The following is a 14,293-nucleotide window of genomic DNA, read 5'->3' on the forward strand; positions in this document are numbered from 1 at the left end:
AGAGTGTGGACCTATAGTATCAGAGAAGATGGCAAAAGTTAGTGAATGCTGAGGTAAATACCATGCTCCTGCTTTACGGGCCATTATGGCTCGTGCAAGGTGGTTCGCACATGGCTACTTACCGTCACACGCCATCTAATGTATGACCTTCTGTTGAAGCAATGCCACAACTTAACTGCTGGTTGGAAAACAACGGTATGGCTGTTATTGTGTGGAATAATACACCCATCTTGTGATAGAATTGTGTAATTGGTATACAGTACGTTGACAAAAGATAAAAGATCCTTTAATTGTCGAGGTTGGTTCGTTTCTAGCATGGTGGTGAGCTCCACATTTTAATCATTTTTTGTTGTGCTGTGTGCAAAACGACACGTCTGAGAGGCAGAAGTCAAATGCATGAACAGAAGAATGTACAAGATTTAACCTTAATCTGCACTGACTAAAAATGATGCATTACTGTTAGCTCAAGTTACGGTCTAATTCATTTTACTACCCATGCATGTATACAATCCTGTTGTCAATGTTGTTTCCCATGTTGTTTCCCATGATGTCTTTTGAGCACATTCTTGTATTACCTTAGTTTTTCCTTGTTTTACAGACAGCATAAGAGCCAAACATGCACATTTGGAAGAGCAGGTGCTGGGCCTCGGAGTTGTTCTAAATTATGCACCAGTGGTGGTGTAAAGTACTTAAGTAAAAATACTTTAAAGTACTACTTAAGTATTTGGGGGGGGGGGTGTCTGTACTTTACTTTACTATGAATATTTTTTGACAACTTGTACTTTTACTCCAGTACATTCCTAAAGAAAATAATGTACTTTTTGCTCCATACATTTTTCCTGACCCCAAAAAGTACTCGTTACATTTTGAATACTTAGCAGCACATTGAAAGTCACTGACCTCTTCAGTAAGGCCATTCTACTGCCAATGTTTGTCTATGGAGATTGCATGGCTGTGTGCTCGATTTTATACGTCTGTCAGCAACGAGTGTGGCTGACATTGCCGAATCCACTCATTTGAAGGGTTGTCCACAAACTTTTGTATATATAGTAAGTAAAACAGTAGTGGGGGGGGGGGGGGGGGGGTTACTAAGCTAAAATATGGAATTGTTTTAAGATGGTCATGTCATTAAGCTATTTGATTTTGAATTTTAGGACCCCTGTATTAAATGATTTATATATACATATATATATTATATAAAATAATAGAATTTGGCCTTTACTGCTATAGTCCATAGAAACAGATTAAATATCACATTCATAAATTGCAAAAAATAAATAATGAGGAATATGGTTTTGAAGTGTCTGTCCTGGATTGAGTGCAGATGGATTGAGACTATGCAAAAAAACATATCTCTAGCTTAAACTGACAGATTTTTAATCATGTTAATTAGATTGATGCACTGGTAGTGACCAGTAGTGATAGTGACCAGTGTTCAATGACTATGTACATAGGGCAACAGTCTGAGTACCAGGTGGTAGTCGGCTGGTAACAGTGACTAAGGTTCAGGGCAGGGTACTGGGCGAGGCCAGCTAGTGGTGACTATTTAACAGTCGGATGGCCTGGAAATAGAAGCTGTTTTTCAGTCTCTCGGTCCCAGATTTGATGCACCTGTACTGTCTCCGCCTTCTAGATGATAGCAGGTGAACATGCCATGGCTCGGGTAGCTGAGACCCTTGACGTCATTGTGTGAGTGTGTGCATGTGCATGCGAGAGGGGTATGTAAAGCAAAATAATGTCACGTGTACGCCACCTGTTGGATGGTCTATATCACTACAGTGTTGTTCTGTAATCTCATTGCATGTGACTGGAAGTGTGCAGAGACTTTTTCCTGTTTCTCCAGTTTTGCATTTTGCCTACGGTACCTTCACTTTATTTGGTGTGCTGTAGATTCTGATTATTATGAGACAGGTTTTCGATAAAGGATCAGATAGGATCATTCTGATCCAGATATTACAATATCAAGATCACAGTCTGGATTTTCAGAGCTTTGAATAGGCCTACAGCTTGCCATCTACTGGACAGGTCATGTTACTACGTCTACACTGTCAGAGATGAACAAAGATGAGTAAACTTTGTTGAATGAATTAAATGAATTAAAACTAAGATAAAAAATAGACTGAATATCACTTATAAATTATTACATACTTTTATTTGACACTTCTCAAATAAAAGTATGTAATAACTTATAAGTGATATCCAGTCTATTTCTTATCTTAGACCCCATACCTATAATGCAGTCAATATAACACAATGTTTTTTAAACCTCCCCATCTTAGTTACATTGACATTTCTCGGGTTAGTGATACAGTATAACCCCCTGAATCCACCCTTCCAGTGGGATCAAGATTATCCTGACTTGCGGCATCAGAACTATGGTAATCAGTTCCATTGAGTTCTGAAATATTGAAAAACAACATTTAATCCTGTTTGCAGTTTTTTTTATTACTTTGGTGCCATTTTCACAAGCATGTGGTACATTTTCACAACTCTAGCAGATGTTGCAGCAGGTGCAGTGAAATGCATTGTTCTACTGCTACTACAGTGCACAAGTATAATATCGATACAATATGCAAATAATCCAGAAAGTCCATTAAGAAAGAAATGCATCCCCTATACAGTAAACATGTATACAAAATGAAGTTTCTGGGGTCTTTTTGCTTATACTAAAATTGCATTAGCCAATACAGTACTACAATGCTGTTATATATGCCATTTATGTAGCAGATACTTTTATCCAAAGTGACAACAGCCCATACATTTTATTGTGTGACCCCAGTGGGAATCAAACCCAGAACTCTGGTGTTGCTAGTGCCATGCGCTTATTAACTGAGCCACGTAGATTAACTCTACAATACATAAGTACACTGCAATACTGTAAAATACAATACACGATTACAATACAGATGAAATGTGTATAATTGCCATCCCCATGAGCGTACCACCCTCCTTCAGGCCAAGGACAAGGCATGCAATGATTTCAATTCAGAACTGTCAAGTTGGATTTGCCATGCCGAAAGGTTTTTCCCCAGCTGTATGAACAATGAGGATATTTGCTGCGATTTTGATGAGAACCTATGGCCAAATGCTCAAGACAGGCTTGATGCGAACTAATGCCTGCTAAACATGTTTCTTTCATTTGATTACATTGTGAAATATGTCTTCAAACTCTAAGCACATTTTGTGTGTAGGCCGTCATGGTAAATAAGAATTTGTTCTTAACTGACTTGCCTAGTTAAATAAAGATTAAATAAATGTTGTTGTTTTTTAAATTCAATGATGTCACATTTGATCACACATGGGATGGGAATTTGATGTTCAGTCAATTCTAATGGGTAGTGCAAGTGTACTGCCTAATGTGAAAACAGTGTGGTTGTGTGGTGAAAGATGTCTACAAACAAAATGAATGCACAAAAAGGTACCATTCCCCACGTGAGGATGGCATTCACTTCAGCAGAGATGAATTCATGAACTTCTTCGACGAAAAGATCATGATCATTAGAAAGCAAATTATGGACTCCTCTTTTGAATATGCATATTTCTCCAAAACTCAGTTGTCCTGAGTCTGCACAGAACTGCCAGGACCTCGGATCAATGGATACAGTCTAGTTTTTTAATCCTGTATCTCTCGAGACATTCACTAAAAGAAGAATGGCCTCTAAACCTTCCAGCTGCCTACTGGACCCTGGATGGTTTGTCCTCTGAAAAATAAATGGTACATTTCAGTGTTCCTCAAGGTTCTGTTTTAGAACCACTATTGTTTTCACTATATATTATTCCTCTTGGGGATGTCATTCGGAAACACAATGTCAACTTTTCACAGCTGTGCATTTAAAAAAAAAAGTACCTTTATTTAACTAGGCAAGTCAGTTAAGAACAAATTCTTATTTTCAATGACGGCCTAGGAACAGTGGATCAACTGCCTTGTTAAGGGGCAGAACTGCAGATTTTTACCTTGTCAGCTTGGGGATTCGATCTTGCAACCTTTCGATTGCAACTTCAATGAAACATGATGAAGCCTCAAAATCACTTACCCTGGATGTCTGAGTTTCAGACATAAGGAGGTGGATGTCGGCAAATTGTTTACTTTTAAATTCGGACAAAACAGAGAGGCTCGTTCTAGGTCCCAAAAAACAAAGATATCTGCTATTTGATCTGACAAATAATCTCGACGGTTGTACAGTCGTCTCAATTAAAACTGAAGGACCTCGGCGTTCCTCTGGACCCTGATCTCTCTTTTGACTAACATATGAAAAATATTTCAAGAGCAGCTTCTTTCTGTCTTCGTAACATTGCTAAAAACCTAATCCGTGCTTTTGTCACTTCAAGATTAGACTACCACAATGCTCTACTCTTTAGCTCTTTAATGGGTTATGCACATGTAATGCCTAATGTGAAAACAGTGCAATTCACAATACTGTGACATACTACAGTCAAAGGGACATTTTGAAACATGTTTTGCTATTGGATTAACTTTTTGTTAAAATAACTCAATTGAGAAGATGTAATTTTGTTGTGTTTAAACCAAAGTACTTATTATATTTCACAGTGAACTTATATGTTGGATCAGTGGTTGTGTGGTGAAAGATGCTTGCAAACAAAATGAATTCACAATGAAAGGTATTGAATGTAACACTATATATGTGTTGCAAGTGTTACCAGTTTGGAGTTGCGTGCTAAGAGTTCAGAAAATTCAGCACTATACTTGTGAAAAAAGTACCAAAGCGATTAAAAAAGCTGTACAGGTCAGAGTGGATTACCAAATCCGATCCCTATCCAGAGGATCAGAATCAAATGTTTCAGTTAATAAATACCCAGTTGTAACATTTAGGGCTAGATTCAATCCGTATCGCGGAAGATCCACGTTTTATAGCTTGATTTGAATGTGAAGGTCATTTACGATTGAGCCGACATGTGCGGCAATTACCGTGAATGCAGTTTCGGCGAACGCAGGAACTTAACCTTTCAACTTAAATCGCGCTCTAGTGTTCATCGTCTGCAACACTGATTGAATCTAGGCCTTAATGCAATCTGATTGCAGAAATCCAGTCAGAAAAGTTTGAAAAACTGGGCCCAGATTGACACCAATTGGAAAGCGCAAGCAAGGCAGGCCAAAAGCAACATGGCGACAGACAGGTGGCTGAGCTGGAAGAGATGGGTCTCTCATGGGGCACAAGCTGTGGGACGAAGAGGACTTAAGAAGTAATTATCTTTTAATTAACTTCTTATAATGGACAAATATATTAATTTCCTTCACCCCAATAAAGTATGTGGTGTCATTCTATTGCAAAATTGCAGTCACACATCCGAAAGTCGAGATGAAAGCAGGCTGCAATGCATCTGGTGAAGGACAGACACACTCTTGAACACCCACTGCACAACCTGCTCCCTACAAAAAAAGGTGATTGCACCACTAGGCTCCTGAGAAACAGCCACAAACTGTTGTGTAATCCTGGCCGTACGTACCGCCTGAGAAACAGCCACAAACTGTTGTGTAATCCTGGCCGTACGTACCGCCTGAGAAACAGCCACAAACTGTTGTGTAATCCTAACCGTACGAACCGCCTGAGAAACAGCCACAAACTGTTGTGTAATCCTGGCCGTATGTACCGCCTGAGAAACAGCCACAAACTGTTGTGTAATCCTGGCCATACGAACCGCCTGAGAAACGTCGCTCTACTGCTGTCAGGCGGTACAATAACTCTATCATTTGAATGTTTATAATGGGATCTCTTTTAACAATACATTTTTAACAATTCCTTTTTCCATCATGAGAAGAATGTCCTGGTATATGTGTCTAAGTGTCCTGTATTCTATTCATACCATGTATTGTGTTTTTTTTAGTTAGTTTTTTTTATGCCATTTTTTTTATTTCATATACATTTTTCTGTAAATGGTGAGCAAGAATTAACGAAGCCAAAGTCAAGTTACACAATGTATACTTCTCTGGTGACGAGTTTCCCAGATGTCGCTTTATAAACGAATGAATTACTCCCCAGTTACTACAGTTTACAACTACTGCTGAACCTTCCACGAATACACCACAAGGGGGTAGTATAACCTCATTCTTTAACTGGTGTGGTTCAATGTGTTGTACTGAAAATGCAATATAATACTGTACTTGGAGGAATTCATTCGAGGAAAATGTTCGGCTTGGACTGGACTGCCTGAGTAACATATATATATTTTTTTTACATATCTTATGTGAGTAACACCGAAAGGAGTATTAATGCATCGAGGTGAATGGTGTCACTATAGTCTGGTAAAATAAGTGTTTTTATGTCAGCACCTCAACTTTTACCACAATCATAAAACCAAACACTACGGAGCAGTGTAACTTTATGTAAAAAAATATATATATATAATAATTAACAAACAAAAAATAAGACCTTTTCTATACCTTTCACTCTTATATAACGTGCAAGAGCAGAAGTGAACATGCACTCTATGTGTTTTTTGTTATATAAAAAAAAAATGGCATAGAATATAATTGCTTTTCAAAATTACTAACACCTTGGGGTAGCCTATAGCCTTCACATAATGACCATGGATGATGACAATATCACCAAAAAATAAACTCTACAGAACCTGGATGTAGTGTTATACTTCATACACCTACTTTGAGACCGAATCAATGAGCACTCCTTTCATTAAGCATGACAATTACAGTAGGCCTGACAGTTTTTGTTTGTTTGTTTTAAATAGATTTTGGAAAACACACACACACACACACACACACACACACACACACACACACACACACACACACACACACACACACACACACACACACACACACACACACACACACACACACACACACACACACACACACACACACACAAGAGAAAATAATTCACCCCAAAGGCATTCAGTGGAATGGTTTTCTTATCATTTCGATCTCTTTCACCCCAAGCTCACTGTCCTAGGACACTTCTGAATGTTGATGAATTAGAATGAATAGGCTAAGGGCACAGTTTGGCGGCTTTGAATAAGTAGCCTTAACTCTTCTCAAGAATGAGGACAAGGAATGAGACAGACGTTCTGGCTACAGTGGGATAAGTAGTAGGCCTTCGTAAGAGTGTCAGTACTCAGCTCCATTTTCAAACAAAGCACAGAGAATCCATGCAACGTTTGTTTGTAGTTATATGCTTTTGAGTGATGCTGTCAACAGCTAAATAACTCTAAATTGTCTTTAAAAGACCAGCCTGGTCTCATAGACTAGACATAAAATAGTCAACGTAAATCCAGGACATTCAAATTATTATGATATGTTACGTTTGGTAAGGTTACATATGACAACCTTAAGGCAAAAACAAAAGTATGGGTGGGCATGTAACTCAAAGATCTGACATCCAAAAGGTTGTGTGTTCAAATCTCATCACGGACAACTTTTGAATTTGAGCTCATTAGCATCTTAGCATGCAACTACTTACTACTTTTGAGCGGCTTTTCAACTATTTAGCATGTTAGCATATCCTTCACCTAACACTAACCTTCACTCTTTAACCTAACTCCTAACCCCAAGCCCTAGCTAACATTAGCCACACAGCTAACATATGAAAGGTAACAAATCATACTAATTGGAGTGTTGTGGATTTACATTTGCTATGTTACATCTACCCCTGGGTCCAGGTTGAAAAGACAAACCTGAAGCGCCAAAAGACATGTGTGTTTTGGCAATTTAGTCCAAGGGTAGGATTTATTGAGCGCCACCATTTCGCCTTGAGGGCAAGAGGGAGAGATAGAAAGGGATTGACTGGAGCCAATGAGAACGCAGCATCCATCCCAGCACTCTATAATTCCGTTTCACTGGTGTAGATTGGTGCCACAATCGAGTTACTACAGCTAGGAGAGTTTGAGAAGGACTTGCTCTCCAAGGACTAGCGTTCAGGGCACGACTGACTACATCTATTCACTGCGATTTCTTTGAACACTATTGCACAAACGTCCTGTGTTTACGAATTATCGTGGACTTTATTTTCTTTGGAGGGCTGCGACCCATGATGAGCGGACAGACTTATGAGAAGAAGGTAGCGAGCATTTTGACCGATCTCCCCGGATCTATGAGTTGCCACCCGAGCTCCAAGGACTCTCCGACTCTCCCGGAGTCCTCAGTCACGGACATGGGCTACTACAGCGGACAGACGGCTCACAGCCATCACGAATATTACCAGAGTCAAACCTACGGGCAGCAAATGAATGCCTACCATCACCAATTTAACCTGAATGGAATGGGTGGTGCAGGAGTTTATCCCACCAAGTCTGAATACCCTTACACAAATTCCTACAGACAATATGGACATTACAACAGAGATCATCTGCAGGCTTCACCTCAAAGCTCAGGTAAATACTTTAACGTATTTGAATTATTCCTGTGTTATATTTTGCCTGTTTCGTTGTATGCGTAAAATAGAGAGAGAAGAACGCATGCATACTCTGGAAAAACATTAGGGTAGTGTCTTGGGTAGTTTTATGTTATATAGGCCCGCTCAATTGAGAAGCATTTGCATTGGTGTAATCTATACTGGTTGACTATTACAGCTGACAGAAATAGAATGAGATAGCAGAGATAGCAAAAACATTGTACGGGTGAAAAGTCATATTTGGGTTTCAGACATTCATTTAAATTGTTAAATTAGTATTTTGTAAAGGTGGGATTTATTACAAGTTACTAGTAAAACTACAATACGGAAGTTGGAACCATGCTGCTAATTGATGGCGTTTGATGAAGAATAGACCGCTATTAACAGGTAGTCGTAAAACGATTATGGTTAGTAATTGCACTGATAGCAACTGTCTGCGAATCACTGGGCAGATATGTAGGGTTATTATACAAAACACTGACCGATTATTGAGGATATTATTGCAGGTTGAGCACGATCAAGACTTTTTCCCATTTATTTGCGCGTTGCACCACTCATAAAAACATTGCTATTGCAACTTCAACTAGCCTATAACAATGTAATAAAGATTATAGTAATGATATATTAATTAACACAAAATAACAGGAAGTTTATCATGATGATGACTTATTATCATTATTATTATTACATTGTTTTGGCATTGTTTAAATGTTTTTCATAATTGATACTGAGAACTAATGAAACAATTGTTGCTTCTTTCTTTACAGTGAAAGAAGAACCCGAGCCTGAAGTTCGTATGGTGAATGGAAAACCAAAGAAAATCCGCAAGCCGAGAACAATTTACTCCAGCTACCAACTAGCAGCGTTGCAGAGACGTTTTCAGAAAGCGCAGTACCTCGCCCTCCCCGAGAGAGCCGAACTTGCTGCTCAAATGGGACTGACGCAGACACAGGTAACTATCATGACGATTACACACATTGTAAGTGCAGTCACCCTTAACTCATAACAACTTGCTTTGAATTCTGTAGGTTGTCCTCAAATAGTGAAATGTCTCATATCTGGCATACCTCGCCAAATTAATCATCGGAAGCCTATAGGCTATTTTCCATTGACAAATGTTTGTATTGTCAAAAATAATTGGTTATTATATTGCATTTGAATATTGGCCACATTTGTGTACACATTTTTTTTAATGTGTGCTCTTGGCCAGATGTCCTTATAATGTAGGCCTATAGGCCTAGCTTTATATTTAGACCGAGGCCTACTGATGTAAGCCCCCATTATTAATTGACTATTTAAAATGCAGATGTTTTGTTGAAAATTATATTTTCCTCTTTTGACATGACATTTAGACTAACAACGTTCATCTTTTCCCTAACAGGTCAAGATTTGGTTCCAAAACCGGAGGTCCAAATTCAAGAAGCTCTACAAGAACGGAGAGGTTCCCCTCGACCACAGCCCAAACGCCAGCGACTCCATGGCGTGCAACTCCCCGCCATCCCCGACGGTCTGGGACAATAACTCTCTCACTACCCCGCCCAGCAGGCCCCAAATCCCGCAGCCACCCCTCAGCTCGTCGCCCCCCTACCTGGAGGATTATAACAACCACTGGTACCAACAGGGATCGCATCTACAGCACCCGGGCGCAGTGCACCACCCAGTAGTACCACAGCAAAGCGTTGGGGCTGCTTATTAACAAAGACTATAGAGTTTTAGTACGAGGCCCTTTCAAATCAACGGAACTTTATAGAGCTCTAAAAGTTTTGGACGTAGACCTGACAAAGGTGAAACCTTGGTTATTTTGGATAATGTTGAGCGCAGTAGGTATTTCCCTGAAACGTTGGGTAAACCATTTTTACTGTAGGCTACCTACCATGGGAATATTTCAAAACTCAGTCTCAAATTCACAAGCACATAAGAGATGTCGAATCACTTGTAGCCTATTTAAAGGAAGTCTGGCGTGGTTTTAAATTATTTATCACTTCCATTGTATTTCTATTTTTCTTTTTGTAAATGACTATGCAAAATCATATTTTAACAAGATCCAAAACTCAATCATGAAAAAAACGGTGCAGTTGAGCCATATCATGGTTATGGGTTTGCAGTGCGCACGTCAGAAACTCAGGTCATAATTTATATCGATTTGTAGCCTACAAAATGTCGAAGGCTGTACATAGGTGTTAATAGAAATCAGAACCACTAAGATCATATTTGTTTGGAATGGAAGTACTGCACTGTGGTGCTGCAAACCTTTTTATATTATTGTTGCAATTAGTATGTTTCTATTGTCTTTCTGTCAAAACAAATAAAGATATCAATTGAATATTGTTTTTCACTTGTCCATTTTTTTCAACGTTTTTACTCACTTTTAATTCATCACATATATGCATTGTTTCCTCTGTATTTGGCTTGTCCAGTCGACAGGAAACAAATAGAACTAACGTGGCAGCTTAATTCTACGTGTATTTTAGATGTGTTGATAATATCTCGTAAATGTTTCATTTGAATAACTGTTTTCTTCAATGCTGAGTGTTGCACCAAATGGCCAACACCAGGAAAGGGTTACATCGGTCTGTGTGACAGCTTGCCTCCCTCCCTGAAGGTTGATACAGTCATAATCGGTCCAGGTTTGTTTTTTAGGGCTGCGTGCAAAGAGGCCATAGGATGCGAAATTCAAACAGACATGCTTGAGTCTCTTGATTTGATTAGTATTATGTTGCCAGATTACAAGAAAGAATAGAGCAAGTCACAGGGTCCAAGTCCAATTTACAACCGGTCTAGTCTTGAGTCAAGTCCAAGTCGTGCATTCTAAGAGCATGTCGAGTTGAGTCACAAGTTTTTTCAAGTCAAGTCTCAAGTCAAGTAAAACAAATATATAGGCTACAGGCAATGACTTCTTCAAATACAAATCTTTGTCTATTTATAGAGGCTACCAGACACAGCCTTTTTCATTATTTTGTCTACAACACATTTTGATTATGTAATCATTCATTTTAATAACAAATTCAAAATTCCAGCTTCATAATTAAATTAGTAATTTCAAGCAATTTTAACATACCAAAAGACCGGTAGGCCTGTGTTAGGGTTAGGGTTTTGCCCAATTGCTGGTGAGCTTGCAAAGTAAACGGTTCATATTCTTGATCACCAAACAATTTTTGAAGCTGCATATTTATTATTATGGTAATCCTGGCTCCCTACAATTTGATGTTTGCGCTGCATCTGATCCTATAAATGTACATCAAATCAGCACTCCGGTTATTAGCTCAGTGGTTTTCACACTTTTTGAGCTTGCGGCCCCTATGCACGCACATGCGCGCGCGCAGAGGGCGAACACCCGAGCAGAATCGCTGCGCGAACGCAGCCTATCCTGACAGCAGTAAACGATCAAGCATCTACAAAACGCAAGATACAGAAAAATAAACTGCGTTTTACACCTGGATTTTGAGCTGAAAGTCATTCATGTTAGCAGTCAATATCAACTAGGGATATGATGTCACATTGTCACCTTGGAGTTCAGAGCAAGCAGGATCCTATGGCCTACCTGTGGGCCTGTGCAGCGGAGGTTGCAGGACCGGATGGAAAGCATACGCTCTGTCTGTAGCCTTTTTCTTCCTCACAAATATCGCAATTAATTCGCCAGAGTATGTTACATCTTCATCCCATAAGTATTGAAGGTGGTGCGATGTTACAGCCATCTTGTAGACATATAGCCAGTACCACCACTGACGTAGGCCTATATAACCCACCCAAAATATGTCAATGATCAATGAAATCACCAGGGTCCTCATTTCTAAACTTTGCAAATTAACAAAATATGCCCCAAAACATGCGTGAACCAATTTTCACGCCAAAGTTGGCATTTATAAAAACTGAACTTAAAGTGGGGAAGTGCTTATACTGCTTAGACCATGCGTACTCACAGTTTCTAGACCATGCGTACTCACAGTTTCTAGACCATGCGTACTCACAGTTTCTAGTGGTTGAAGTCTTGCATTGCAAGGCATAAAAAGTGTCCTAGTAGCCTTTTGCAAATTAGGAATATATGATGACACTCTTATTCATAACAACAACACAAAAACAGGTAGGTCTAGGTAAATGTAATAACAAGGTGCAATCATTTGCCATTCTTTTGAATTCTAAAATCATTTAAAAAATAGGAATATATTTCCTACTATTTATTTCATGTCCATGATCATTGCAGAATGAATTCCTCACCTTTTCTGACTGTGATGGTTTCATAGGCTACTCACAAAATAGCCTATAGGCCTACAACAGGTTTGGATAGACTACCATTCGTCCCATCTCTCATTTAATTGGACCCACTACACAGTAGTAAATAGGTAAGGTCTTTCAATTAGTCTATTTTGCTCTATGCGATCCGATCCTAAGGTAGGACAGACGGTTCACCTTTTCCATTGACGTATGTAGGCTACGTCTGAGTACTGTAATGTGATTTCTAGCGTAGGCAATATTTCATCTATGAACATAATATACACTACCGTTCAAAAAGTTTGGGGTCACTTAGAAATGTTCTTGTTTTTGAAAGAAAAGCACCTTTTGTTGTCCATTAAAATAACATCAAATTGATCAGAAATACCGTGTAGACATTGATAATTTTGTAAATGACTATTGGAAACGGATGATTTTTAATGGAATATCTACATAGGTGTAGGCCCATTATTCAGCAACCATCACTCTGTCACGCCTGCACCCGCTCCCCCTCCCTGGCGCTCGAAGGCGCCAGGCTCCCCATCATTACGCACACCTGCCTTTCCCCGTCACGCGCATCAGCATATTATTGGACTCACCTGGTCTCAATCCCCTGTTTATTACCTCCCCTATATTTTTCAGTTCCCCATCTCTGTTCCCCGCTGCTGCATTGATTGTCGTGTGCTGTTGTTTTGCCCATGTGCTGACACTATGTCTGTGTTGTTTCATGTCTGTTCCTTATTAAATGTTGACTCCAAGTACCTTTTTCTCATCCACGGCGTTGGTCCTTACACACTCCTGTGTTCCAATGGCACGTTGTGTTAGCTAATCCAAGTGTATCATTTTAAAAGGCTAAGTGATCCTTAGAAAAAACTTTTGCAACTATGTTAGCATAGCTGAAAAACTGTTGTCCTGATTAAAGAAGTAATAAAACTGGCCTTCTTTAGACTAGTTGAGTATCTGGAGCATCAGCATTTGTGGGTTCGATTACAGGCTCAAAAGTGCTTGATGCCATCTGTCAAGCATGGTGGAGGCAATGTGGGGTGCTTTGGTGGTAGTAAAGTGGGAGATTTGTACAGGGTAAAAAGTATCTTGAAGAAGGAAGGCTATCACTCCATTTTGCAATGCCATGCCATATCCTGTGGACAGCGCATAATTGGAGCCAATTTCCTCCTACAACAGGACAATGAGCCAGAGCACAGCTCCAAACTATGCAAGAACTATTTAAGGAAGAAGCAGTCAGCTGGTATTCTGTCTATAATGGAGTGGCCAGCATAGTCACCGGATCTCAACCCTATTGAGCTGTTGTGGGAGCAGCTTGACCGTAAGAAGTGCTCATCAAGCCAATCCAACTTGTGGGAGGTGCTTCAGGAAGCATGAGGTGAAATCTCTTCAGATGACCTCATCAAATTGACAACTAGAATGCCAAAGGTCTGCAAGGCTGTAATTGCTGCAAATGGAGGATTCTTTGACGAAAGCAAAGTTTGAAGTACACAATTACTATTTATAACCTTGTCAACGTCTTGACTATATTTCCTAATAATTTTGCAACTAATTTCATGCATGTTTTCACGAAAAACAAGGACATTTATAAGTCACCCCAAACTTTAGAACGGTATTGTATCATAACCATTGCGGAATACATTCCTCTCCTTTTCTGGCCATGAGTTTATATTCCCATAGTAGCCATACACCAAATTACCATGCGCATCTCTCAT

At 39.4% G+C, this 14,293-nt stretch overlaps 1 protein-coding gene across 1 annotated transcript; it reads left to right on the top strand.

Annotated features, from left to right (window-relative positions):
• Positions 1-7,842: 7,842 nt before the first annotated feature.
• Positions 7,843-10,689, top strand: LOC129860296 (homeobox protein Dlx3b-like). The gene is made up of 3 exons (XM_055930619.1): positions 7,843-8,346; positions 9,134-9,318; positions 9,748-10,689. Exons 1-3 carry the CDS (start codon positions 8,004-8,006, stop codon positions 10,060-10,062), a joined length of 843 nt encoding a protein of 280 aa, XP_055786594.1. The 5' UTR covers positions 7,843-8,003; the 3' UTR covers positions 10,063-10,689.
• The last annotated feature ends 3,604 nt before the right edge of the window (positions 10,690-14,293 follow it).

The sequence above is a fragment of the Salvelinus fontinalis genome, chromosome 8 (assembly GCF_029448725.1).
Source record: "Salvelinus fontinalis isolate EN_2023a chromosome 8, ASM2944872v1, whole genome shotgun sequence".
Taxonomy (NCBI): domain Eukaryota; kingdom Metazoa; phylum Chordata; class Actinopteri; order Salmoniformes; family Salmonidae; genus Salvelinus; species Salvelinus fontinalis.